This window comes from Salmo trutta, chromosome 14 (genome assembly GCF_901001165.1).
Source record: "Salmo trutta chromosome 14, fSalTru1.1, whole genome shotgun sequence".
NCBI classification, from domain to species: domain Eukaryota; kingdom Metazoa; phylum Chordata; class Actinopteri; order Salmoniformes; family Salmonidae; genus Salmo; species Salmo trutta.
In genome coordinates, this window is record NC_042970.1 from 21,987,347 (window position 1) to 22,012,666 (window position 25,320).

General features: G+C 43.8%; 1 protein-coding gene across 1 annotated transcript; it reads left to right on the top strand.

Annotated features, from left to right (window-relative positions):
- The first annotated feature begins 7,728 nt into the window (after positions 1-7,728).
- Positions 7,729-16,698, top strand: LOC115207622 (cytochrome b-c1 complex subunit 1, mitochondrial). The gene is made up of 12 exons (XM_029774899.1): positions 7,729-7,836; positions 12,690-12,830; positions 12,993-13,079; positions 13,218-13,347; positions 13,644-13,842; positions 14,018-14,097; positions 14,245-14,360; positions 14,506-14,810; positions 14,946-15,031; positions 15,133-15,221; positions 15,847-15,922; positions 16,097-16,698. Exons 1-12 carry the CDS (start codon positions 7,774-7,776, stop codon positions 16,159-16,161), a joined length of 1,437 nt encoding a protein of 478 aa, XP_029630759.1. The 5' UTR covers positions 7,729-7,773; the 3' UTR covers positions 16,162-16,698.
- Positions 16,699-25,320: the final 8,622 nt, after the last annotated feature.

Consider the following 25,320-nt stretch of genomic DNA (forward strand, 5'->3'; position numbering starts at 1 on the left):
GTTGTGGTGGGAAGCAAACTAGCCCAGTGGGCATGTGTGATTTAAAAATTCAGCTTTATGGTTTCAGCTATGTAGTCCCAGTGCTTATTGTAGATGGGCAGGTTGATGAACTCATTGTGGGCACTAATGTGTTGAAGTCTTTGATTAGACAGTTCAAATCAAATGACAGCTACTGGCGGGTGGTGGGTACACCAGGTTCCTCTAGCCAGTGCGATGACAGCCACTTCCTGCGTCTCCTGTCAAATCTGGAGAGATGGAGAGGAGACTCTATCCCAGATAAAGTAGGCACCATTAAGTTGAAGAGAGCAGTAACACTCCAACCCATGAGTGAGCATCTGGTGTGGGGCCGCCTACCCCCAAAGACAAAACTCTCTGTGGGCAGTACTGTTGTTGTCGAGCCCAGCACGTCTCGTTGTGTGAATCGACACATACTAGTGGGGAGAGTAGTTACGCCTTTGTGGGGGGATGGATGGCTACCTGTGAAGATAGTGAATCCAACAACATCACCAGTTACCCTGAGACGAAATGCTAAAGTGGCGGATGTGTATCCTTGCATTGCATTGGAGGATTTTGATGATGTCAAGCAGCAAGCAGCTTACCAGAACGTGGCTAAAGTTCAATGTGACAGCTCACACGGCAGTCTGACAGCTAAGAGTTCAGTTGGTGGCAGTGTAGTTCATGGCAACAGTACACTGAGCAATCTTGGACTTCAAGGCCTGTCTGTTGAGGAGTGTCCAGTTTCACAGTTCTGGAAGGATAAACTTGTCAATTTAATTGGGAAGTATGACACAGTGTTCTCTAGACATAGCCTAGATTGTGGTGAGGCAAAGGGGTTCTGCCATCGCATACGGCTGACTGATGACCGCCCATTTCGATTACCTTATCGTAGGCTTTCTCCAGCTCATTACCAAAAACTCAGGGAAACACTGGATGATATGGAGGAAAAGGAAATTGTCAGAAAATCCAGCAGTGAGTATGCCTCACCATTGGTGCTGGTATGGAAAAAGAATGGGGACTTGCGCCAATGTACTGACTTTAGGTGGTTAAATGCCCGCACTGTAAAGGACACTCATCCCCTGCCTCATCAGGCTGATGTACTGGCCGCGCTGGGAGGTAATGCCTTCTTCAGCACAATGGACTTGACGTCAGGGTATTATAACGTGCCACTGCATGAAGAGGACAGGAAATACACGGCCTTTTCCTCTCCTTTAGGTCTGCACGAGTACAATCGGTTGCCTCAGGGCCTATGCAACAGCCCGGCTACGTTTATGAGAATGATGCTGACCATCTTTGGTGACCAAAACTTTCTAAGTCTCCTTTGTTATTTGGATGATCTGATGGTTTTTGCTAAGACTGAGGAAGAGAGTCTGCAGAGACTTGAGATGGTTTTTCAGCGGTTGCAGGAGCACAATCTTAAACTGTCTCCGTCTAAGTGCAAGTTTTTGAGGAGGTCTGTTAAGTTTTTGGGTCACATCATTTCTCAGGAGGGTGTAGCCAATGACCCTGCTAAAGTTCAAACTATTTTGAACGTGACTGAGAGCGAGATGATGGAGGCTGATGGTGTCACTCCGTCTCCTAGCAAAATCCGTTCTTTTCTTGGTATGGTAGTATACTATCAGCACTACATTGAGAATTGTTCCATGGTTGCTAGGCCATTGTTTCAGCTAACTACAGGTCAGAAGAAGCCTAGGAGAGGCAAGGGTGGGAGGAGGCCTGGTCCCTCTCGCAGGCTCACTGCTGCAGACTGGACTGCCGAATGTCAACTCGCTTTTGAAGCTTTGAAATCAGCACTAGTTAACCAGGCACTGCTGGCTCATCCAGATTTTTCTCAGCCATTTTTACTTTCTGTGGATGCATCTACTAGTGGTTTGGGAGCTGTACTATCCCAAGTGCAAGATGGGACGGCAATAGCCAGGCCAATAGCTTTTGCTAGTAAATCTCTTAATCATGCACAATCCAAGTATCCTGCTCACCGGCTGGAATTTCTAGCCATGAAATGGGCCATTCATGATAAATTCAGCCATTGGCTGCGAGGGCATAAGTTTACTGTGTGGACCGACAACAATCCACTCAAATATATTCTTACAAAGCCGAGACTTGATGCATGCGAGCAGAGATGGGTTGCAAAGCTGGCACCCTTTGACTTTGATATCCAGTACATACCAGGTCCCAAGAATGTCGTTGCTGATGCTTTGAGCAGAGAGCCATTTGTCCGCTCCACAGTTCTGCACCGACTGACAAGAATTCCATATGATGTCCTGCTGGAGGAAGCCAGAGGTCTTCGAGTGGATGATGTTCAAGACATGTTCCGCCTCTCCTGTGAACAGCCCGAGGCTGGCTGTGGAACGTCTATGGCTCCTGGGAGTGAGTTAAGTAGAGCTGGAGACGATGTCAGTGGGTTGGTTTCCTGTGAAGAGGTGTCTGCTGTCCTCCATGCTCACCGCCGTTGGGATGATGGTGCCAAGGTGAGGGCAATTTCACATGCGCAGCACCTTGAGAAGTTGATGTCCATGGGTCAGAGCCCTTTACCTGTCTTTACACACAAGGAGCTGTATGATAACCAGTCACTGGATCCTGTCATCAGCAGAGTCATGTTCTTTGTAGATAGAGGCCGGCGCCCATCTAGGAGAGAGCGAGTCCTTGAAGCTAATGAAACAGTTTATACTCTAAGACAGTGGGGAAAACTCACCACGCGGTTAGGGATTATGTATCGTGTCTCAAAACACCCAGTGAGTAAGAAGAAAATATTCCAGTATGTTGTACCTGTGTCTTTGAGAGGCCTTGTGTTGAAGGGAGTTCATGATGATGCTGGTCATCAGGGTCAGCAGCGCACATTGTGGCTTACGAGACAGCGGTTTTACTGGAACTCTATGGAAAAGGATGTCAAGGAATACGTGGCCCACTGTAAGAGATGCGTGTTGAGTAAAGCACATGAGCCTGAAGCAAGAGCTCCACTTGTTTCCATTGTGACAACGGCACCTTTGGAACTTGTGTGTATTGATTTCTGGACTGCAGAAGATTCAAACAACAAGTCTATTGATGTGTTAGTAGTGACTGATCACTTTACTAAGCTGGCATGTGCGTATCCGTGTCCAAACCAGTCTGCTAAGACTGTGGCTCGTGTTCTCTGGAATAATTTATTTTGCGTTTATGGGTTCGCTGATTGTATCCATTCGGACAGGGGTGCTAACTTTGAAAGTTCACTTATTGCAGAATTACTTCAGTTATCTGGTATTGGAAAGTCCCACACCACACCTTATCATCCCATGGGGAACGGTCAAGCAGAACGTCTAAATCGCACGCTGGGGGGGATGATTAGAGCTCTGCCAGCTAGGTCCAAGGCTAAATGGCCTCAGATGTTGAACACATTGACATTCTCCTATAACTGCACTGTTCACGAGACTACTGGGTTTCCGCCCTTCTTCTTGATGTTTGGACGCACCCCTAGGCTGCCAGTAGATGTTATGTTTGAAAGTGTGCTGTTGGATGGGGACACGGTCGATGTGGATAAGTATGTCCAGTCTTTGGGTGAGGATCTGAGAGAAGCCATGACATTGGCTCAGCAGCATGCAAGTAAGCAACAAAAGAGACAAGCCGAGGTCTACAACAGACGGTCGAAGGGTCATTCGGTAGAGAAGGGAGACAGAGTTCTACTTGCTAACAAGGGAGAGAGGGGCAAGAAGAAACTGGCTGATCGCTGGGACAGTGTGGTGTACATAGTTGTTGCGAAGAACAGCTCACTGAACACATATCGTATACAGCACCCTACCACTGGACGCATCAAGACGGTGCATAGGAACCTGATTATGCCAGTCAACTTTCTGCCTTTGCCTTCATGGGAGGAACCTGAGAGTCACGGATATCTATCGAGTGGTGACGTGTTCTCTGAGATGTCTGCAGCGTCCAGCAAAATGGATGGGAGTGACGCAAGGACTGTCCACTGGGTAGCAAGCCTTCCTGAGTCTTCTGGGAGGATATTCCAAGAAGATGGTGTAGTCCCAGTTGATGGAAGTGAAGTGGAACGGCCATATGACGTCCCCTTGAGTGAGGTGTGCTCAGTAGAAGTGGACCAGAGAGAGATCCCCAAAGCCTACAAGAGTTCTGATGGCGAAACTCCATTCAGTGGGGATGGTGCTGTGACAGATGTTGTTAACTTGGTTGAAGATGCTTTGTCAGTGTGGTCTGTGGCAATCTACCAGGATTCTGATTAGTCGTCTGACACTACTAGTGTTGAGTCTGTAACTGAAAGTGTGCTGGCTCCGGATAGGCCGAGTTGTAGTATTCCCCAACCTGAGGTTAGACCTCTGAGCACGGTTAGTGCTGTCCGTGACATTCCTGCTAGGTTTTTGGGTGGGGGTGTTCGGACTAGACTAGGTAGATTTATTAAGCCAGTGGATAGGTTAATCCAAACTATGTCTACACAGAAAATGAAACCGTTCTTGGTTTCTCAGTGACGGTAGGATATTGCCTACCTTTTCATTTTTTTGTGTGTATATGGTAATCTAACTGGGTCTTAGAGTGATTTGTGGGTTGGTCTAATATTTTTGACAATTCATGTAACTTTGTGTGTAGTTCATCAGCATAAAATGTATTTGGCATTTTTTTGTATACGGTTGAATAAGGGATTAGCTACCTCTTATTTTTCCTAATCCTTCGCGGGATAGCTTTCAAGCTGATCGACCATTTGTGGGTCTAGACTTAAGGGACTAAACTGGGTTACTCCGTCGCTCTGTGGGTGTGAATTTTTTTTTTCTTTTTCTTTCTTTGCTTTGTTACCTTCGAGGTAATGTGTTTTGTGCCTATAATCTAGTGTAAAACAGTGGGGGTGAATGTAGTAGAGTGATGTTGTTCCCCTAGATTATGCACCAAGTTGCACGCAAGGACAGTTCAAGTAGGCCAGGGCAAGAGGGGATGTTAACCTCTCTGGGGCATGTGGGACGAACTCGTCCCACCTACGTAACAGCCACTGAAATCCAGTGGCGCGATTTTTGAATCGTTAGAAATACTATTACTTCATTTTCTCAAACATATGACTATTTTACAGCTATTTAAAGACAAGAATCTCGTTAATCTAACCCCACTGTCCGATTTCAAAAAGGCTTTACAACGAAAGCAAAACATTAGATTATGTCAGCAGAGTGCCCAGCCAGAAAAAATCAGACACCCATTTTTCAAGCTAGCATATCATGTCACATAAACCCAAACCACAGCTAAATGCAGCACTAACCTTTGATGATCTTCATCAGATGACACACCTAGGACATTGTGTTATACAATACATGCATGTCTGTTCAATCAAGTTCATATTTATATCAAAAACCAGCTTTTTACATTAGCATGTGACGTTCAGAAAAAGCATAACCCCCGCAAACTTCCGGGGAATTTACTAACAGTTTGCTAAATTACTCACGATAAACGTTCACAAAAAGCATAACAATTATTTTAAGAATTATAGATACATTACTCCTCTATGCACTCGATATGTCCGATTTTAAAATAGCTTTTCGGATGAAGCACATTTTGCAATAATCTAAGTACATAGCCCGGCATTACAGGGCTAGCTATTTAGATACCCACCCAGGTCAGCCTCCACCAAAATCACATTTCCTATAAGAAAAATGTTCTTACCTTGCTTGTTCTTCATCAGAATACACTGCCAGGACTTCTACTTCAATAACAAATGTAGGTTTGGTCCCAAATAATCCATCGTTATATCCAAACAGCGACGTTTTGTTCGTGAGTTCTAGACACTATCAGAATGCTTCTTCACGGTCCCGCGCATGGCGCATTGGCGTGTCAAAAATGTCTAAATATTCCATTACCGTACTTCGAAGCATGTCAACCGCTGTTTAAAACCAATTTTTATGCCATTTAACTCGTAGATAAGTGATAATATTCCGACCGGGAGTATGCATTGAGCCTAAACAGCCGAATAAAATTTCTCCTCAGGAGCGACTCGTGCACGCGCCTCATTCAAAGGTCCTCGGAGCAGCCACTTACAAAAGGTGATAATGTGTTTCAGCCTGAGGCTCCCTCGTAAACCTTCAGTTATTTCCCGGGCTCTGAGAGCCTATCGGAGCCCTGGGAATTGTCACGTTACAGCTAAGATCCTTACTTTTCAATAAAAAGATGCAAGACGCACGACTCCTTGTCAGACAGGGTACTTCCTGCTTGAAACCTTGTCAGGTTTTTGCCTGCCATAGGAGTTCTGTTATACTCACAGACACCATTCAAACAGTTTTAGAAAATTCAGAGTGTTTTCTATCCAAACCTGAACAATAATATGCATATTCTAGCTTCTGAGTTGGTGTAGGAGGCAGTTAAAAATGGGAACATATTTTTTCCAAAATTCTCAATACTGCCCCCTAGCCCAAACAGGTTAATAAGTTAATAACAATAATAATAATTCAATGTGTTTTCTTTCTTTAATTACAGCAGCATAGTTAATGTTATTTTTCAGTGTACAAACATTTTTTGATATCTATATTGTAAATACACCTAATTGTAAAAGTTTGTATATTTTGGTTTGGTCCATCGCGTACTTATCCGTACTTACGGACCCTTTTATCGTTCTCTTTTGCCGGACCTTCAGCTAGCAAGGTATGTTGTCCTTGGCGCCGTAATTTGGCAATATAAAACTGTGGTAAAGTTACATAAAGTGCTGTTACGCAATTATAGGGTTTGTTACAATGTGAACAATTATAAAGATTTATGTTAACTTTCACCAAGCTCGCTAATTAGGGTACCTATTGTAACTCGGGAGTATTTGGGACCGTGTTTGAGTGAGTTGCTGTGGTCACGCAGGTGCCCGAGAGCTGTGACTGCACCGAGGGCTAACCTATTGTGTGTTGTCTCTTCGTGTGCAGGTATGTCTTTTATTTTGTTCCGAATATGTTGTATATAATTTTAACTGTATTGTATAGTGTGCTGATGGGCACTGAATGTATGTATGCAGTTCCCGCTCTTTTGCCGGACCTTCAGCTAGCAAGGTGCCCGAGAGCTGTGACTGCACCGAGGGCTAACCTATTGTGTGTTGTCTCTTCGTGTGCAGGACCAATAAACATGATTCAACCATCATAATTCCAGTTGTGGCAGTGTCCTGATTAAAAGTACACAACGCAGAACGAACCACGCTACATATAGGACACATCACTGCACTCTATACTCCTCTGTAAACTGGTCATCTCTGTATACCCGTTGCAAGACCCACTGGTTGATGCTTATTTATAAAACTCTCTTTTGCCTCACTCCCCCCTATCTGAGATACCTACTGCAGCCATCATCCTCTACGTACAACACCTGTTCTGCCAGTCACATTCTATTAAAGGTCCCCAAAGCACACACATCCCTGGGTTGCTCCTCTTTTCAGGTTAGGAGTTAGGTTAAAGGGTTAAGGTTAGGGGAATGGTTAGGTAAAGGGTTAGCTAATGCTAAGTTGTTGCAAAGTAGCTCAAATGCTAAAGTTGTCCATGATGACTAGCAACCTTTGGCTTGCTAGACGTTCATTTTGTACCCTGACCAAACAACCTACTTTCATACTTGCCTTAAGTAACCATCTGTCTTATGTAACATACCAAACATAACACACCATATTCATTTGAGTGTCCTGATTTTTACTATGTTACGTCTAGTCTATGAGACCAGGCTGAACTTGTTGGTACTGCTGCATGAGTGAAGGGTGGCATGCGCTGACGTCACATTTTTATGCACGTCTTGGGCGTCCACGTTGGGGAACGTGCGCGCAGCTGAGTTTTCTGTATTCGACAGGAAAAGATGGCAGCGTGCGTGTGCCGAGTCGGGAGCACTGTGGGTCGAGCCCTCGCCAAATCGCGTAGCGTAAGTATTCAGGAACATATTGGTATTTGAGGGGTCTGTAAGGATGTAAGAATAACTGCGTTGTTGATTGGGATCTGCATTTCCTTCACGTCGGCAACTTCTACCGAAAATTAGGCCTCTGTAGCTATCTTGTTAACGTTATGTAACCAGAGCACCGTGATGGCTAGGCGGTTAGCATTAGCTTGGAGTTAGCGCAAGGTCAACCCACTGTCAGCAAAGGCGCAATGTCTCACTGTAAAAACCGTGACACGAGTGGGAATTTTGACATCCGTGTTTAACACTTTAGTTAACCTATATCTGCGTTGCCTTATTCGCTTTTTAAAAACGAACAAGGTAATTTTGTCCGTACTTCCGCGTTGTCCTATTTGCCCTAACGTTAACCAGTTACCTAGCTGTCTTGTCCAACTGGATGCGTAGCTATGTTAAATTGAACTCGCTACATAGTCATTAATTGTGTGACCTCTTAACTTGAAAGTGTGTTTGAGTCGTTTGACTTCAAACTGTGGTGTTGGGCTGCTAGGCTAGCTGGTGAAGTGTTGTTGATGGACCCTCAGTAAAGATAAAAATAGCCCCTCCTTACCTCCAACTTATTAGCTAGCTAAGGTCGACTGGTGGTATGTGTGAATTGGTGGCTGTCACTGTTATTGTGTGGGATCAACAGTCAGCAGATCACCCCACTACCACTTTCTCTCCTTTTCAAGGCAATGATGACATCAAATCAAAGTTTATTGGTCACATACACAGTTTTGCAAAGGACACCAGCAGTATGGTCTCTATTATTGAATCTCTTGATCCTCTCCCAGTGCAGGGTTGCAAACTAGTCACCATTCGGCGAAATTCGCCGTTGTTGAATCCTACGTGATTCGTGTAGATCCGATGAGAAAAGTTTGGGAGAGAGGCGGGAGGTTTGGATCACTACTGGCTGTAAGCAAACGAGTGATACGCGTTTGGAGCAATGCTGGCTGCTGTATCAGACAATCGTTTACAAAACAGAATGCAGTGCAGCACGCGACTGAAGAGACAACCAATTTACTAGTTAGAGCCTCAGTGGGCGCTCTGGAAAGGCAGCTTGCCAGTTACAGCAGCGCGTCCCCTGAACGATAACGAAGAGGTACCGTTAGGTGAGAAGCCTGACCACGGAGACGGGGGTGAGACGGTGATGAAACGTACTTCATGAGCTGTAACCGAAAAACTACTGGCATTCTGAAAGGGTGAGGTGAGGGAGACAGTGTGGTGGAACAAGTATTAGCATTGCTAACTATCTCGCTAGCTGGATCGATTTCTCCGTAGTTAGCCAGAGAAATGCTGAGCAACATTATCCAAATTATCTGATCAATTAATTTAGTTTATGGTGTGGAAATTAGCTAGCTAACGTTACAACACCAGATGAGCTAACATTAGTAACCTAACCAACTCGCTAGTATACGACCCCAAATCTCCCCCCTGTCAGAATACACCCCCCATTCTCGTTCTTCATTGCTGCGACTTGCTTGAAGGTGGACATTTCTGCTCTTCACTCCGTTGTCAGTTTAGCCTACATTTCACTGATCTTAGTAGCAGAAAGCATTTTTGTCTGCAGTTTTCGTTTTGGCTATTTATTTCAATATGGCGCCCTGTGCGAACCCCCCTGCAGCGACCGCCCCGGAAAGACGCTGCCCATGTCTCCCGTACCTAAACCTGCTACTGATTTGTATTAGTCTATAAATAAATCTACACACATACATTACTTATTCATTTCTGTTGCCAATCCTGACGTGAAGTGTGTTCTATAGAAAGTATTTGACTTTGATGTGTGCCACAGAAAGTAGTTGACTCTAGCCACACAATTAAGGAAATTAGAAGGGAGGGAGAATTCTGGCAGGGGGGAGATTTTCAGGACAGCACCGGTCCGCAAATTATAACGCGTTAGTTCCTTACTGGACCCTGGCAATCTGTGTGAAATGTTAACTAGCTAACGAACTAACCACTATCTGTTAATTAACTCGTGTTTTTCCTCTACAGTATGTGGTTCGTTTTCAGAATGAGAGAATTAGACTAAAATGAGGCGCTGCTTGTTAAACAAGTGCATTCAGGGATCAAGTGTAGCTGGAGATGGGCCTGGTTTAAGCTGGATGCCTATAGAGGTGAAAGGAACACCACACACTTTCCCTCTTTCTCACTTTTGCTGGCACATGTCCACAGGCAGAAAGTGTACAATGTAATAATGTCTAGCCCAAAGATATTGTTTTTGTTGTGTTGAATTTGACAGTAATGTGTGTGTGAGGGGGATTATACATTTGTTTACTCAGTGAATGTTATTTTTTCACACATGTAGCCTTGTGCACTTCATCGACGTCTATAGTGGCCACTATAATAGAGCAAAAAATAGAATGCCTGTTTATTTCATTCTATTTCTACTTTAAGATATTTTTTCCCCAAGTGCAATATTTGTGTGTGGTCACAATCGTTATATTATAAAGGCTGTCATGGCTAACTGCAATATTAGTGTTTTTTTCTCAAGACTTGTCATTTGCAGTAAAGTCTAGGCAACAAATACATTGGATTGCTTTCTCCAAAAATTTTTTAACTGTGAGTTAGGTTCACGTTAACCACTTTTTATTTTACACACAGAGACTGTGTGTGTGGGTGGGGCGGCAGGATAGCCTAGTGGTTAAGGCGTTGGACTAGTAACCGATCATGGCCGGTTGTGATACAGCCCGGGTTTGAACCCGGGTCTGTAGTGACACCTCTAGCTCTGCGACGCAGTGCCTTGGACGGCTGCACCACTCAGGATGTTTGTAGACCTATGTAGCCAAATTGTATCTATGATGATATGCTATCTATTCATGTTTTTTGTGTGTTCTGTTTATATCTGAGAATTAACCAATATCAGGCCACACCTGGCCATGATTACAGACACCTGTGTGTGTGTGTCCTTTGACAGTATATAAACTAGTGACCCGCAGTGTTTCTCATTATACCCTGATGAAGACAGCCTGTCTGTCGAAACGTTGGTTATGAGGTTATTAAATTATTGTATCTGAGCTCCTAGTGTGTGGCTCTCCTTTTTTTTCTCTTTTTTTTTCAAGTATTTTACTCTGCTAGCCAGCACCTCGTCTAAATGGGTGTGCTTTTCTTTCGCTTCCACGTACACCGTTTAACAGATGATATAGTGGGTGCAGTGAAATGCTTATGTTACTAGCTCCTAACAATGACATTGAGGCGATCATAAATTGCTAAAATGCATCATATTTTGCTAAATGTCTCTTCATTCCATTACTATAGCTTATTTTAGCAATTTCATACATATCCTTACACCAGTACTATCAACACAACAAAATCAACTAAACTCAGAAAAAAAGAAATGTCCACTCACTGTCAACTACATTTATTTTCAGCAAACTTAACATGTGTAAATATTTTTATGAACATAAGATTCAACAACAGACATAAACTAAACAAGTTCCACAGACATGTGACTAACAGAAATGGTATAATGTGTCCCTGAACAAAGGGGGGGGTCAAAATCAAAAGTAACACTCAGTATCTGGTGTGGCCACCAGCTGCATTAAGTACTGCAGTGCATCTCCTCTTCATGGACTGCACCAGATTTGCCAGTTCTTGCTCTGAGATGTTACCCCACTCTTCCACCAAGGCACCTGCAAGTTCCCAGACATTTCTGGGGGGAATGGCCCTAGCCCTCACCCTCCGATCCAACAGGTCCCAGACGTGCTCAATGAGATTGAGATCCGGGCTCTTCGCTGGCCATGGCAGAACACTGACATTCCTGTCTTGCAGGAACTCACGCACAGAAGGAGCAGTATGGCTGGTGGCATTGTCATACTGGAGGGTAATGTCAGGATGAGGCTGCAGGAAGGGTACCACATGAGGGAGGAGGATGTCTTCCCTGTAACGCACAGCGTTGAGATTGCCTGCAATGACAACAAGCTCAGTCCGATGATGCTGTGACACACCGCCCCAGACCATGACGGACCCTCCACCTCCAAATCGATCCTGCTCCAGAGTACAGGCCTCGGTGTAACGCTCATTCCTTCGACGATAAACCCGAATCCGACCATCACCCCTGGTGAGACAAAGCCGCGACTCGTCAGTGAAGAGCACTTTTTCCCAGTCCTGTCTTGTCCAGCGACTGTGGGTTTGTGCCCATAGGCGAAGTTGTTGCCGGTGATGTCTGGTGAGGAACTGTCTTACAACAGGCTTACAAGCACTCAGTCCAGCCTCTCTCAGCATATTGCGGACAGTCTGGGCACTGATGGAGGGATTGTGCGTTCCTGGTGTAACTCGTGCAGTTGTAGTTGCCATCCTGTATCTGTCCCGCAGGTGGGATGTTCGGATGTACCAATCCTGTGCAGGTGTTGTTGCCACTGCGAGGACGATCAGCTGTCCGTCCTGTCTCCCTGTAGCGCTGTCTCACAGTGCGGACATTGCAATTTATTGCACTGGCCACATCTGCAGTCCTCATGCCTCCTTGCAGCATGCCTTAGGCATGTTCACGCAGATGAGCAGGGACCATGGGCATCTTTCTTTTGGTGTTTTTCAGAGTCAGTAGAAAGGCCTCTTTAGTGTCCTAAGTTTTAATAATTGTGACCTTAATTGCCTACCTTCTGTTAGCTGTTAGTGTCTTAACGCCGTTCCACAGGTGCATGTTCATTAATTGTTTATGGTTCATTGAACAAGCATGGAAAACAGTGTTTAAACCCTTTACAATGAAGATCTGTGAAGTTATTTGGATTTTTACAAATTATCTTTGAAAGACAGGCTCCTGAAAAAGGGACGTTTCATTTTTTGCTGAAGAATCTCTTGTCACAGTCACACAGTGTTGTAGGCTAACTATCCTCTCCCTCATTCTCCAGCCCATCCTGCTGTCTCTGCGGCGTGGTCAGGCTACGGTGACCTACGCCCAGAGCCTTCTGGGAGCTCCAGAGACCCGCCTCACTGCCCTGGACAATGGCCTGAGGATCGCATCAGAGGAGACCGGACACAGCACATGCACTGTAAGGACCTGCTGTGTCATTGATCATACAATCCAAGCACTCATCTTGATGGATTTGGGAAACATTGCCTAGTGCAGACATTCACTTAGTCACATTTCAGATGAACCTGACTATTTGTTGGCGTGTCATGGTATCTAGCTAAGTTCCACCTCTGTCTCTCAGGTTGGGCTGTGGATCGGCTGTGGAAGTCGCTATGAGACTGAGAAGAACAATGGAGCTGGGTTCTTCCTGGAGCACATGGCTTTCAAGGTACACAACAGCCCTGGCATCTATGCAACCTACCTTCAGTCTCATAAGGGACTTCACACTTACTTTACTACTGCACCAGACTGGCCCAACATGGTTTCTCTTTCTCCACCCCTTTTTTCCCTTGTTTCTTTTCCCCAGGGGACAAAGACGCACACCCAGATGGCCCTGGAGCAGCAGGTGGAGTCCATGGGGGCTCACCTGAGTGCATACACTTCCCGGGAGCACACTGCCTACTACATGAAGACCCTGGCCAAAGACCTGCCCAAAGGTGAGCCAACCAGACCACCTACCCAGCATAGCAGACACTTCAATGAGGCAGGAATAAGGCATGGAGACTGTTTATAAGGTGATATGACAATTCAATAGTGTGTACAATGGGTTGGGTTCTTATAAGCCCTTCTAGTTCCACAGAGGTTGAGTGAGTGTTATGTATCTAGTTGTAAAGCTCCTGTTTCCTTTTGGTGAATTAGTTTCTCATGCCTGTGTTGAACTTCCATTCCCATGGTCTCCAGTAGTCCTTGTCAATTGCTATGTATACTGAAGTGCCCCTCTCACGCTCTCCAGCGGTGGAGCTGTTGTCAGAGGTAGTGCAGAGCAATGCCCTGAGCGAGGCTGACATTGAGCAGCAGAGGAGTGTGGTGCTGAGAGAGCTGGAGGAGGTGGAGGGCAGTCTGCAGGACGTCTGTTTGGACCTGCTGCACGCCACAGCTTTTCAGGGTACCCCCCTGGGACACAGTGTGCTGGGACCGTCCCAAAACGCCAGGTACACACACACACACACACACACACACACACACACAGAGCCTACCAGGGAATCCTATTGGGTCAGGCTAGGCCAAACCAAAACACCAGGGAAACTCGCACATGTTATCGAATCCTGTTACATTTCACAGCACTCCCAGTTAGTTGAGCAGTAAAGGTCTGTCTCTTCCCTTCAGGACTATGAGTCGACAAGATCTGGTAGATTTCATCAGGAGCCACTACAAGGCCCCCCGCATGGTGCTGGCAGCTGCTGGAGGTATGTCTCCCATACATTAACACTGGCATGTTAAGGCTGTATATAGAGGTATTACATGCCAATACCAACCGGCCCTGATTGTTTTTTATTTTATTTGAGTGTAATGGTTGTTTGTTTGTAATGGCTCACTGCCTGTCTCCTGTGTAGGTGTGACTCATGAGGAACTGGTTGGGTTGGCCAAACAGCACTTTAGCGGAGTTTCCTTTGAGTATGAGGATGATGCCGTGCCTGTTCTGTCCCCCTGCCGCTTCTCTGGCAGCGAGGTGAGGAGCGCCCCTGTTTCAGTGTGTGTCCGAATTGACAGATGTTTGAACAAGGACACAGGTATCCCATCAGAGCTATTCTTCTTTTTATTTGGAATGTTAATATGGTTAACCCTGTGTTGTCGTCTCCTCTCTCCCTCTGTAGATCCGAATGCGTGATGATGATATGCCCCTTGCACAAATTGCTATCGCAGTGGAGGGTGCCAGTGCCGCCAGCCCAGACATTGTGCCTCTCATGGTGGCCAACTCCATCATTGGCAGCTATGACATCACTTTTGGTGGTGGAAAGCACCTGAGCAGCCGCCTTGCTCGTCTGGCCTCAGAGGAGAGTCTGTGCCACAGCTTTCAGGCCTTCCACTCCTCTTACAGCGACACTGGACTGCTGGGCATCTACTTTGTCACCGACAAACACCACATTGATGACATGATGCACTGGTCACAGAACGCATGGTTAGTTGTGATTTCCAATACATACACTCACAAACATGGATACACTCCTGGTCCAACACTTATCCTCAGCCTGTGTAATTTTACACATTTCATTTGATAGTATTGACCTTCCTCGTTTTCTTTTTCTCCCTGAAGGATGAACTTGTGCACCACAGTGACAGAGAGTGATGTTGCCAGAGCCAAGAACGCCCTCAAGGCCAGCCTGGTGGGACAGCTTGACGGTAAGAGCTCTATCTCCTCATGTAGCCTGTCAGACACTTAAACACACACACAAATACCTCTCCTTGTTCAACACTAACACTGCCGTACTGCTCTTGTGTAGGAACGACACCGATATGTGATGACATCGGCAGGCACGTCCTGAACTACGGCCGCCGTATCCCTCTGGCTGAGTGGGATGCCCGCATCGACGTGAGTACAACCGCCTTCCATGCACCACACATACAGCTGTTACACCCTCTACCACCTAGAGCAGAGGTATTCAACCCCCCCAATTAACAACAATTAATAAATTACATTTTCATCTCTTCATTTTTATTTTTTTTACCAAAAAATACTTATATTCAGTAAAATGCCATTTTTCTAATCATCTTTCTCAACGTTTGTATATTGTCCCATACAATAATCTGTACTGTTCATTTTTATATTAAAACATATATACTGAACAAAAATATAAACGCAACATGTAACAATTTCAAATATTTTACTGAGTTACAGTTCATAGAAGGAAATCAATCGAAGAAAGAAACAAAATAGGCCCTAATCTATGGATTTCACATGACTGGACAGGGGCGCAGCCATGGGTGGGCCTGGGAGGGCATAGGCCCACCCACTGGGTAGCCAGGCACAGCCAATAAGAATACGTTTTCCCCCAAAAAAGGGCTTTATTACAGACAGTTCCCCCAGACCCTGACTTTGAATACCACTGATCTATAGGGTGCTCTTTCTGTGCCTCTCTCTCTGATCTCACTCGGAGTTCTCCCCCCCCACCCCTTACTGCATTCACCCCACATTTCTCACCACCTCTCCCCCTCAGGCTGTGACGCCCAAGATGGTGCGTGACGTCTGCTCCAAATATATCTATGACAAGTGTCCCGCTGTGTCTGCTGTTGGTAAGTTACCACACATCAGTATTCCTTCCAAGCAGCCTTTGCACCTTAATCCTCTTGTGCAGGATAAAGATGGCGCATAGTCTAAAAGTCCAGCTAGTGGCTACCTAGCTTGGTAACGTTCTGATTCCTCAATCCTTCTCTCATCTTGTCTTACTGTCTTTCTCTGTTCCACAGGCCCCGTTGAGCAGCTGCCTGACTACAACAGAATGCGCAGTGCCATGTACTGGCTCCGCTTCTAAGAACCCAATAGTGTTGCTCTCTGCGTGTCCAATGTCTGCTCTTCCTTTCACTCTCCTCCACTCCCTTACTCCTCCCATCACTGCAAGAGTGAGGAACTGAGGACTGCCTTAGCTCATCAGCACAGATCTGTATCGGCTCCATCAAAGTTCCCTCTCCTCCATCTCTCGCTGTCACCGCTCTATTCCTGCTATGTTAGTTTTAGTTGGTTATGAGGGAGAGAACCACTGTTGGGGGGGTGAATAAGTTCTGAGTGTTCTGTTTCCCTGTAATTCTCAATAATTACCTCTCGAGAAAGATTGTAATACGGAAGATTTTTGTTAATATCACTGAGCCTCTTCATGCACCTGGTACTGTTCCTGGGAAGAGAGGGGAACACCTGAAGACATTCAGTGATATATATACAGTAAAATCAGGGCACTGTACAACCAGTTAATGTAGAGCAGAAGTATTTATGAATTGATGTATTTTGTTTCTGTCCTATTGTACATAACAGAATCTCTCATTCCGGCAAATTGAAATAAAACATTGTGAAACACTTTTTTTGTCGTTGTCCCACACACAGAATTAGATTAGTAAGACTTAATATGTTATGATCTATCCTTGTTTTGTAATTGACAAACATGTTTAGCATCTCCAGGCCTACAAGCCACCAATGCGCCACTTTGGAACATAACATTTAAAAAGGGGGTGAAGGGGTTATACGCTGACAGAATTGCTTTCAGATTGTCTAACCATGCATCATTTAGCTATTTGATTTTCAATTTTAGGACCCCTTTTGGTGTAAGAAATATATAAAACATTTGATACAATATTGAAATTGGCCTTTTGTACCAAATCCCACAGAAATGCATTGAATAACAATGAATTGCAAAAAATACTATTTTTTGACTAAGGTTTAAGTGACTGATATAAGGTCAGGAAATATAAACAATGCAAAAAAAGAAATGTCCTCTCAACTGTGTTTATTTTCAGCAAACTAAACATGTTCATACAAATATTTACATAAGATTCAACAACAGACATAAACTGAACAAGTTCCTCAGACATGTGACTAACAGAAATGGAATAATGTGTACCTGAACAAAGGGGGGGGTCAAAATCAAAAGAAACAGTATCTGGTGTGGCCACAAGCTGCATTAAGTATTGCAGTGCATCTCCTCATGGACTGCACCAGATTTGCCAGTCATTGCTGCAAGATGTTACCCCACTCTTCCACCAAGGCACCTGCAAGTTCCCATACATTTCTGGGGGGAATGGCCTTCTCCAGCTAGTATCTCCTCCCATGTCCAGGACTCTAGATAGCTCTCCTGTTGCTCCTTCCTCCGCTGGTTTGTCCTTTTTTGGTGGGTAGTTCTGTCATAAGCGTCGTTGAAGGTGGACCAAAACGCAGCGGGTATATGTATGCTCATCTTTTATTGAGAAAAAAAAGAAAACAAAAACACTTATACTAAACAAACGATGAAAAACAGTCCTGTAAGGTTCACTGACAATACATGGAGACAACTACCCACAAAACCCATGGAAAAACACCCCTACTAAATAGGACCTTCAATTAGAGGCAACGAGGAACAGCTGCCTCCAATTGAAGGTCAACCCAAGAAACTAAACATAGAACTAGAAAGGAAAACATAGATCAAACCCAAAATCCTGAAACACATAAAACAAACACCCCCTGCCACGCCCTGACCAAACTACAATATTAAATAACCCCCTTACTGGTCCGGACATGACCAATAGTACAAATAAAGAAAAACCCTTGAATGAGTAGGTGTGTCCAAACTTGTCGGAAGTTTACAAACACTTAGGTTGGAGTCATTAAAACTCGTTTTTCAACCTCTCCACAAATGTCTTGTTAACAAACTATAGTTTTGGCAACTCGGTTAGCACTTCTACTTTGTGCATGACACAAGTATTCTTTCCAACAATTGTTTACAGACATATTATGTCACTTATAATTCACTCTATCACTATTCCAGTGGGACAGAAGTTTACATACACTAAGTTGACTGTGCCTTTAAACAGCTTGGAAAATGTCATGGCTTTAGAAGCTTCTGATTGACTAATTGACATCATTTGAGTCAATTGGAGGTGTGCCTGTGGATGTATTTCAAGGCCTACCTTCAAACTCAATGCCTCTTAGCTTGACATCATGGGAAAATCAAAAGAAATCAGCCAAGACCTCAGAAAAAAATGTGTAGACCTCCACAAGTCTGGTTCATCCTTGGGAGCAATTTCCAAACACCTGAAGGTACCACGTTCATCTGTACAAACAATAGTACGCAAGTATAAACACCATGGGACCACGCAGCCGTCATACTGCTCAGGAAGGAGACGTGTTATGTCTCTTAGAGATTATCGTACTTTGGTTTGAAAAGTGCAAATCAATCCTAGAACAACAGCAAAAGACCTTGATGTAAGAAGGGCTATATAAATACATTTGATTTGATTTGATTTTGATTTGTGAAGATGCTGTAGCAAACAGGGAAACAGGTACAAAAGTCCTATATCGACATAACCGGAAAGGCTATTCAGCAAGGAAGGAAGCCACTGCTCCAAAACCGCCATAAAAAAGCCAGACTACGGTTTGCAACTGTACATGGGGACAAAGATTGTACTTTTTGGGGGAATGTCCTCTGGTCTGATGAAACAAAAATTGAACTGTTTGGTCATAATGACCATCGTTATGTTTGGAGCAAAAAGGGGGACGCTTGCAAGCCGAAGAACACCATCACAACCGTGAAGCACGGGGGTGGCAGCATCATGTTGTTTGGATGCTTTGCTGCAGGAGGGACTGGTGCACTTCACAAAATAGATGGCATCATGAGGGAGGAAAATTATGTGGATATATTGAAGCAACATCTCAAGACATCAGTCAAGAAGTTAAAGCTTGCCAATATATTGTCTACTTGATTTTTGATGATGACTGCTAGCTAAGATTTTGAAAGTAAGATGTTGACATGATCAGTCCAATCAAAGCTACTGTAGATATAACGTGTTTTGACGTCCTTTTATCTGCGGGTGACGTAGTGTCCCCATGAGTGACAGAGCACTGAGCCAATCATGGTGCAATGTTGAGCCAATCCCTGTGAAATGCTGAGCCAATCACGGTGCAATGCTCCTATTTTCTGCCGGCCTGCCACACCACCACAGAAAGCACTGAGCTCGGCTGAAACACCTGCATTTTGGAGCTGCCTGTTTGTATGCAGCTTTATTAATGATCTATTTTTTTTTTACATTGTTTGCAAACTGATATGTGACACATATTAATGACAAAATAACATGCAAACAGGCAAGCCCCCCCCAAAAAAATCTCTCTCTCTCTCTATATATATATATATATATTATTATTTTATATTTTTTTGTGGGGCTCATTGATGTGGGTCGCCATTGATGTGGCTGCTATGAAAGTGAACTGTGTTTGCGGTAATTAGGGGTGTATTCATTTTGCCGATTCTGTTGAAAAACTTTTTTAAAACAGAAGCAAACGGAACAAAACGTGGGTAAACATACCTGAATTTGTCCAATAGAAACTCTTGTTTCCAACTGTTGGACGAATGATTACACCCTAAATCAGTAACATGCAGGCAAGAGTGTTCAAGGCGGTATTGAATGTGTCACTGTCTGTCACCTTGATTTCTCATATTTCTCTCAACCTGTGCACCTACATTGTAAACTTTCATTTGTAGGCTAGGTTGTACAGTAGCAACCTCATGATGGGTATAGGAACATTTTTAATGTCATGTAATGGCCTAAGTCTATTGATGTTACATTGAGCTGGGTGAATGGAATATGAATGACAGTCATCCAATATACTATATTAAAGTTAAATAATAGAAATAAGGCCATGTTCATAAACAAAAAATATCCTCCTCTCTCATCTTAAACAGCACTAACCTACACTGATATACAGTGCATTTGGAAATTATTCAGAAATTATCCCTTCACTTTTTCAACATTTTGTTACGTTACAGGCTTATTCTAAAATGGATTCAATAAAATGAGTTCTATAAATGTCATTATGGGGTATTGTGTGTAGATTGATGAGGAAAAATACTATTTAATCAATTTTAGAATAAGTCTGTAACGTAACAACATGTGGAAAAAGCTAAGGGGTCTGAATATTTTCCAAATGCACTGTATAGATAACACCCAAATACCATCAGATTGGGCAGGATCAGATGGATGGAGACATGTCAGGACCGGAGATGTTTCTGTTGTACAACACTTCTTTACAGAGGACCAGAGTTGACTATGCCGACATCCCTTGATATGTCTCCCCTGATGCAGTATAAATTCTTTTTTTACCCAATTGCTACTGGCGAAACAAAAGAGGAAACTGAAATACAGATGCACAAACACGCTCTCTTAACCTCATCTCCTCTCCCTTTATGTGTGCTTCAACTCCCCCCTCTCTAACTGTATCTCCCTTATCCCTTTTTTCCTTATACTGTACATACCACTAGGTAAGGTCAACAATATTGGACCACGATTTACCTGCTCCTGAGACAGTAAATCTACTGTTCTCACTGTCCAGACATGACTGGCTTTATGGTTAAACCAAACCTGAACCCTTTTTATTTTAATTTAATTTAATTTAACCTTTATTTAACTAGTCAAGTCAGTTAAGAACAAATTCTTATTTACAATGACGGCCTACCAAAAGGCAAAAGGCCTCCTGTGGGGACAGGGACCTGGGATTAAAAATGAAAAATAGGGGGCCTCCCGAGTGGCGCAGTGCTCTGTGCCACTAGAGATTCTGGGTTCGAGTCCAGGCTCTGTCGCAGCCGGCCGCGACCGGGAGGCCCATGGGGCGGCGCACAATAGGCCCAGCGTCGTCCGGGTTAGGGAGGGTTTGGCCGGCAGGGATATCCTTGTCTCATCACACACTAGCGACTCCTGTGGCGGGCCGGGCGCATTGCACGCTGACACCATCGCCAGGTGTACGGTGTTTCCTCCGACACATTGGTGCGGCTGGCTTCCGGGTTGGATGGGCATTGCGTCAAGAAGCAGTGCGGCTTGGTTGGGTTGTGTTTTGGAGGACACATGGCTCTCGACTTTCACTTCTCCCGAGTCCGTACAGGAGTTGCAGCGATGAGACAAGACTGTAACTACTACCAATTGGATACCACAAAATTGGGGAGAAAAAAGGGGTGAAAAAAAGGAAAAATAAATACAATATAAATATAGAACAAAACACACATCACAACAAGAGAGACAACACAACACTATGTAAAGAGAGACCTAAGACAACAACATAGCAAGGCAGCAACACATGACAACACAGCATGGTAGCAACACAAAACATGGTACAAACATTATTGGGCACAGACAACAGCACAAAGAGCAAGAAGGTAGAGACAACAATACATCACACAAAGCACCACAACTATCAGTAACAGTGTCCATGATTGAGTCTCATTCCAGTCGCTAGCTGCAGCAAACTGAAAAGAGGAGCGTCCCAGGGATGTGTGTGCTTTGGGGACCTTTAACAGAATGTGACTTAATGAATCCTTAACGCAACCTAACCATTCCATGCACAAAACAAAAAAATATCAACATGTAATCTGTGAGCATGTTCTTCAAATCAGTCATCTCCAGGAACAGTACACAGTTTAGCTCATGTCTGGATGGTTAGTCAGAGAAATGAATTCATTACTGATGAGTTGTGGACAAATTGCAGGCAAACAGCTCATTGGGGTTATCTTGTTTGGCATATCCATGAATAAAGCCCATTTAAAGAATCATTGTCAAACCCCGAGCTGTGTAAGGACACACAAATCTGCTCCTGAATGATATGGACATTGTGACATCATCTCACATCCTTATGAGGGCGACATATTGTATGCTCTTATCTACCACCCTGGTTTTCAACCTGTGGTCAACCGGAGTTCTACAGGCGCTCCATCATTTATTTTAGAAATGTTTTATTTTGTAGAATTGTTTTCTTCAAACAATAACAGTTGGGAGTATTAGTATTAACGGTGTAAGCAATTTTACCTTACTTTTCACAATGCAAATAAATACTATAGTTTATAATAATAATAATAATAAAACACCTTTAATCTGTTGTAGTCACTGATAAAATTGACTACATTTAGGTTGGGAACCGCTGATCTATGACTAGGTCTGCTGGTGGAACTCTTTCTGGGTGTGAGAATTAGGTTCCAGTCGTCTCTATTTCAGGCTGTCCCTTTCTGTAGGTACAGAGACTAGGGGCTAGCTTATGTATCGCCTCCACTTATCTGACTACGGTGTATGATGCGTACATGACCCCCATACAGGGGTCACTGACTGAGGCAGGGCCTTGTCTCTGTGGCCCTCAGGGTCCAGTCCCTTGGCTCAGGCTGTGTAAGTAAGACCATGGTTATCATTAGTCAGATGAGGATAAATGTCTTGATGGGCTAGAGGTCACAAAGGAAACGAGATAGGCTTGTCTTCCTTTCTTCCTTCCGAGGTGGACAGCTAATTTCCCTTTTCCCTCTTCCTGAGGACTTTCTCTCCAGTGGCTCTTCTCTCTATCCCTATTTTTTTGGTTGGAGTGGCTGCAGTTCCAGACTTTCTGGAAACCGACTTGCCGTGGCTAAAGATAGATTTCTGCTCATGTGCGGATGCAGGTGCTTCTGCTGCTTCGGAGATGAATGTCTTTGTCTGGTGTAGCCTACAAACTTCATGTTATGCTCAAAGGACATGGACGATAGGTTCGAACTATTGCATTCTATGCCTCAGTAGGCTATTAAGCATAAGCGCAATTTCATGTTCTTTTTTCAGGAGAAAGGCTACATGCAGTTACAGGTAACTGCCAAAATAAAGGAAACACCAACATAAAGTGTCTTAATAGGGCGAATAGCTTCAATGCAGTCTGAATAGCTTCAATGCACCTTGGCAAAGAGTCTACACATCTGGAACTCTGTTGGAGGGATGTGACACCATTCTTCCACGAGAAATTCCATAATTTAGTGTTTTGTCGATGGTGGTGCTGTCGTGGAAGATACTGTTTCAGGCGCCACTCCAGAATCTCCCATAAGTCTTCAATTGGGTTGAGATCTGGTGACTGAGATGGCCATAGTATATGTTTTACATCGTTTTAATGCTCATCAAAGCATTCAGTGACCACTTGTGCCCTGTGGATGGGGGCATTGTCATCCTATGGGGGCTTAGCTGTGGAGCCAAAATAATGGCCTGCCCAGCATTTTTATACATGACCCTAAGCATGAGGAGATAATAATTGCTTCATTAACTCAGGAACCACACCAGTGTGGAAGCACCTGCTTTCTATAAACTTTTTATCTCTCATTTACTCAAGGTACCTTTATTTTATATGTTGTGCACAAAAGACATGATCAACATGTTCGTACCCCAATACAAACCTCAAGTGGGGAGTTACATGCAGCTATCTAGGCAGCATATCACACACAAACATTAGCCATTTAATGTTATTTTCATTGTTTTTAATGTTAATGTTATTTTCTAGTCGTCACAATGGCTAAGCAGGAGGCAGACAGGCAGTCAAAGTAATAATGTTCTTTTTCAGCAACTCTGGCTAATGGCTACGCTATGGTAGCAACTACAAAGATTAGACTAACTCATCACATAAAACAGATTATTCTTGCTCCAATACAATGTGAAAACTTCGTATTCGCAGCCACTGCCTTTTTGTTTCTCCTCTTTCTTCTTCACGTGTTATCGGTACTGGTGCAGTTCAAGACAAGGATGATAAATGGGTCAACACGTCCTGAACACACACCCAAGACATTGGTAATTGATCAGTTGATCTCCTTGATAAATTGATTAACTCAACTATAGGGAAATCCTAGTTGCATACACCCTCCAGTTTACTGTTGGCAGGACTGACAGACGGAATCTGTCAGTAGAATGGCTTTGCGGTCACAGCACTCAACAACACTATGATCATGAGTGGCAGGCAAAGTGCTGTGACAGGTGAATGGCCCTTCATGTGAAGTCAATCTGATCTGAGTAAAATAAATTACATTTTCACTTCTTCCACTCTGAAAATTAGATAATCACATAGGCAAAAAGTTAATCATGATAACTTCAAAATCAGATATAGGGATCTGCACACCAATTTGAACCAGATGTTACAACCACAACCATAGTGTTGTCACTTGATATAGGTGGACCTAATGTTTTTTGCATTATGTTTTTCTCATACTGATCAAGAAAACCCAAAATACATGTGAATAGTCTAGCATGTCTAAAGCATGGGAAAATCTGTGTTTATTATCTCTTTGTGAGTGAAGATGGGGGTAATATCCAATCTAGACAGAGACAAAATTGCACTTACCATCATGTTATTTTTAGACAAAGAGGGTGATAGCAAACAATGACAGAAAGGGAAATGAGACAAGATGAAAGGGGAGGGCAAGGGATGGAGAGATGTACAAGATAAACAGAGAGTAGGGGAGAGGTGTATGTGACGGTGCAGTAACACTCGAACGATAGAGAGGGAGGACGATAAGAGTCTTGGGTAACGAGAGAGAAGTCCAGTTGAACATCTGTGCGTGCATTACAGAGAGAACCAGAAGAAAAATACTTTGCCACCACCCTGCATCTAAGAGGAACAGGACAAGTGCCTTTTGGGGACCTTACCACTCCTAAGTTGTGACATTGGGTAAGAACTTATTACTGATGATTACATGTTTTATACTTTCCAAGGATGATCCACAACTTTCATAGTAAATGTGATTGTAAAAGGAACTTTAAGGAACCATAATGTCTTTCATTCTCAATTGGACAAGTGTTGAATGGTCAGATGTACGCCAGAAATAGAGTTTGAAGACCAAAGCAACATTTATACACTACTGGTCCAAAGTTTTATAACACCTACTCATTCAAGGGTTTTCTTTGTTTTTACTATTTTCTATATTGCAGAAAAATAGTGACATCAAAACTATGAAATAACACAATGGAATCATGTAGTAACCAAAAAAGTGTTAAACAAATCAAAATATATTTTATATTTGAGATTCTTCAAATACCCATCCTTTGCCTTGATGCCAGCTTTGTACACGCTTGGCATTCTCTCAACCAGCTTCACCTGGAATGCTTTTCCAACAGTCTTGAAGGAGTTCCCACATATGCTGAGCACTTGTTGGCTGCTTTTCCTTCACTCTGCGGTCTGACTCATCCAAAACCATCTC

What these genes read in the sequence shown, in the direction of transcription:
- LOC115207622 (XM_029774899.1), top strand. Translation starts at nt 7,774, where the DNA reads ATGGCAGCGTGCGTGTGCCGAGTCGGGAGCACTGTGGGTCGAGCCCTC. An exon ending in CACTGGTCACAGAACGCATG is followed by an intron (nt 14,811 to 14,945) that starts GTTAGTTGTGAT and finishes TTCTCCCTGAAG; the next exon opens with GATGAACTTGTGCACCACAG. An exon ending in TCCCGCTGTGTCTGCTGTTG is followed by an intron (nt 15,923 to 16,096) that starts GTAAGTTACCAC and finishes TCTGTTCCACAG; the next exon opens with GCCCCGTTGAGCAGCTGCCT.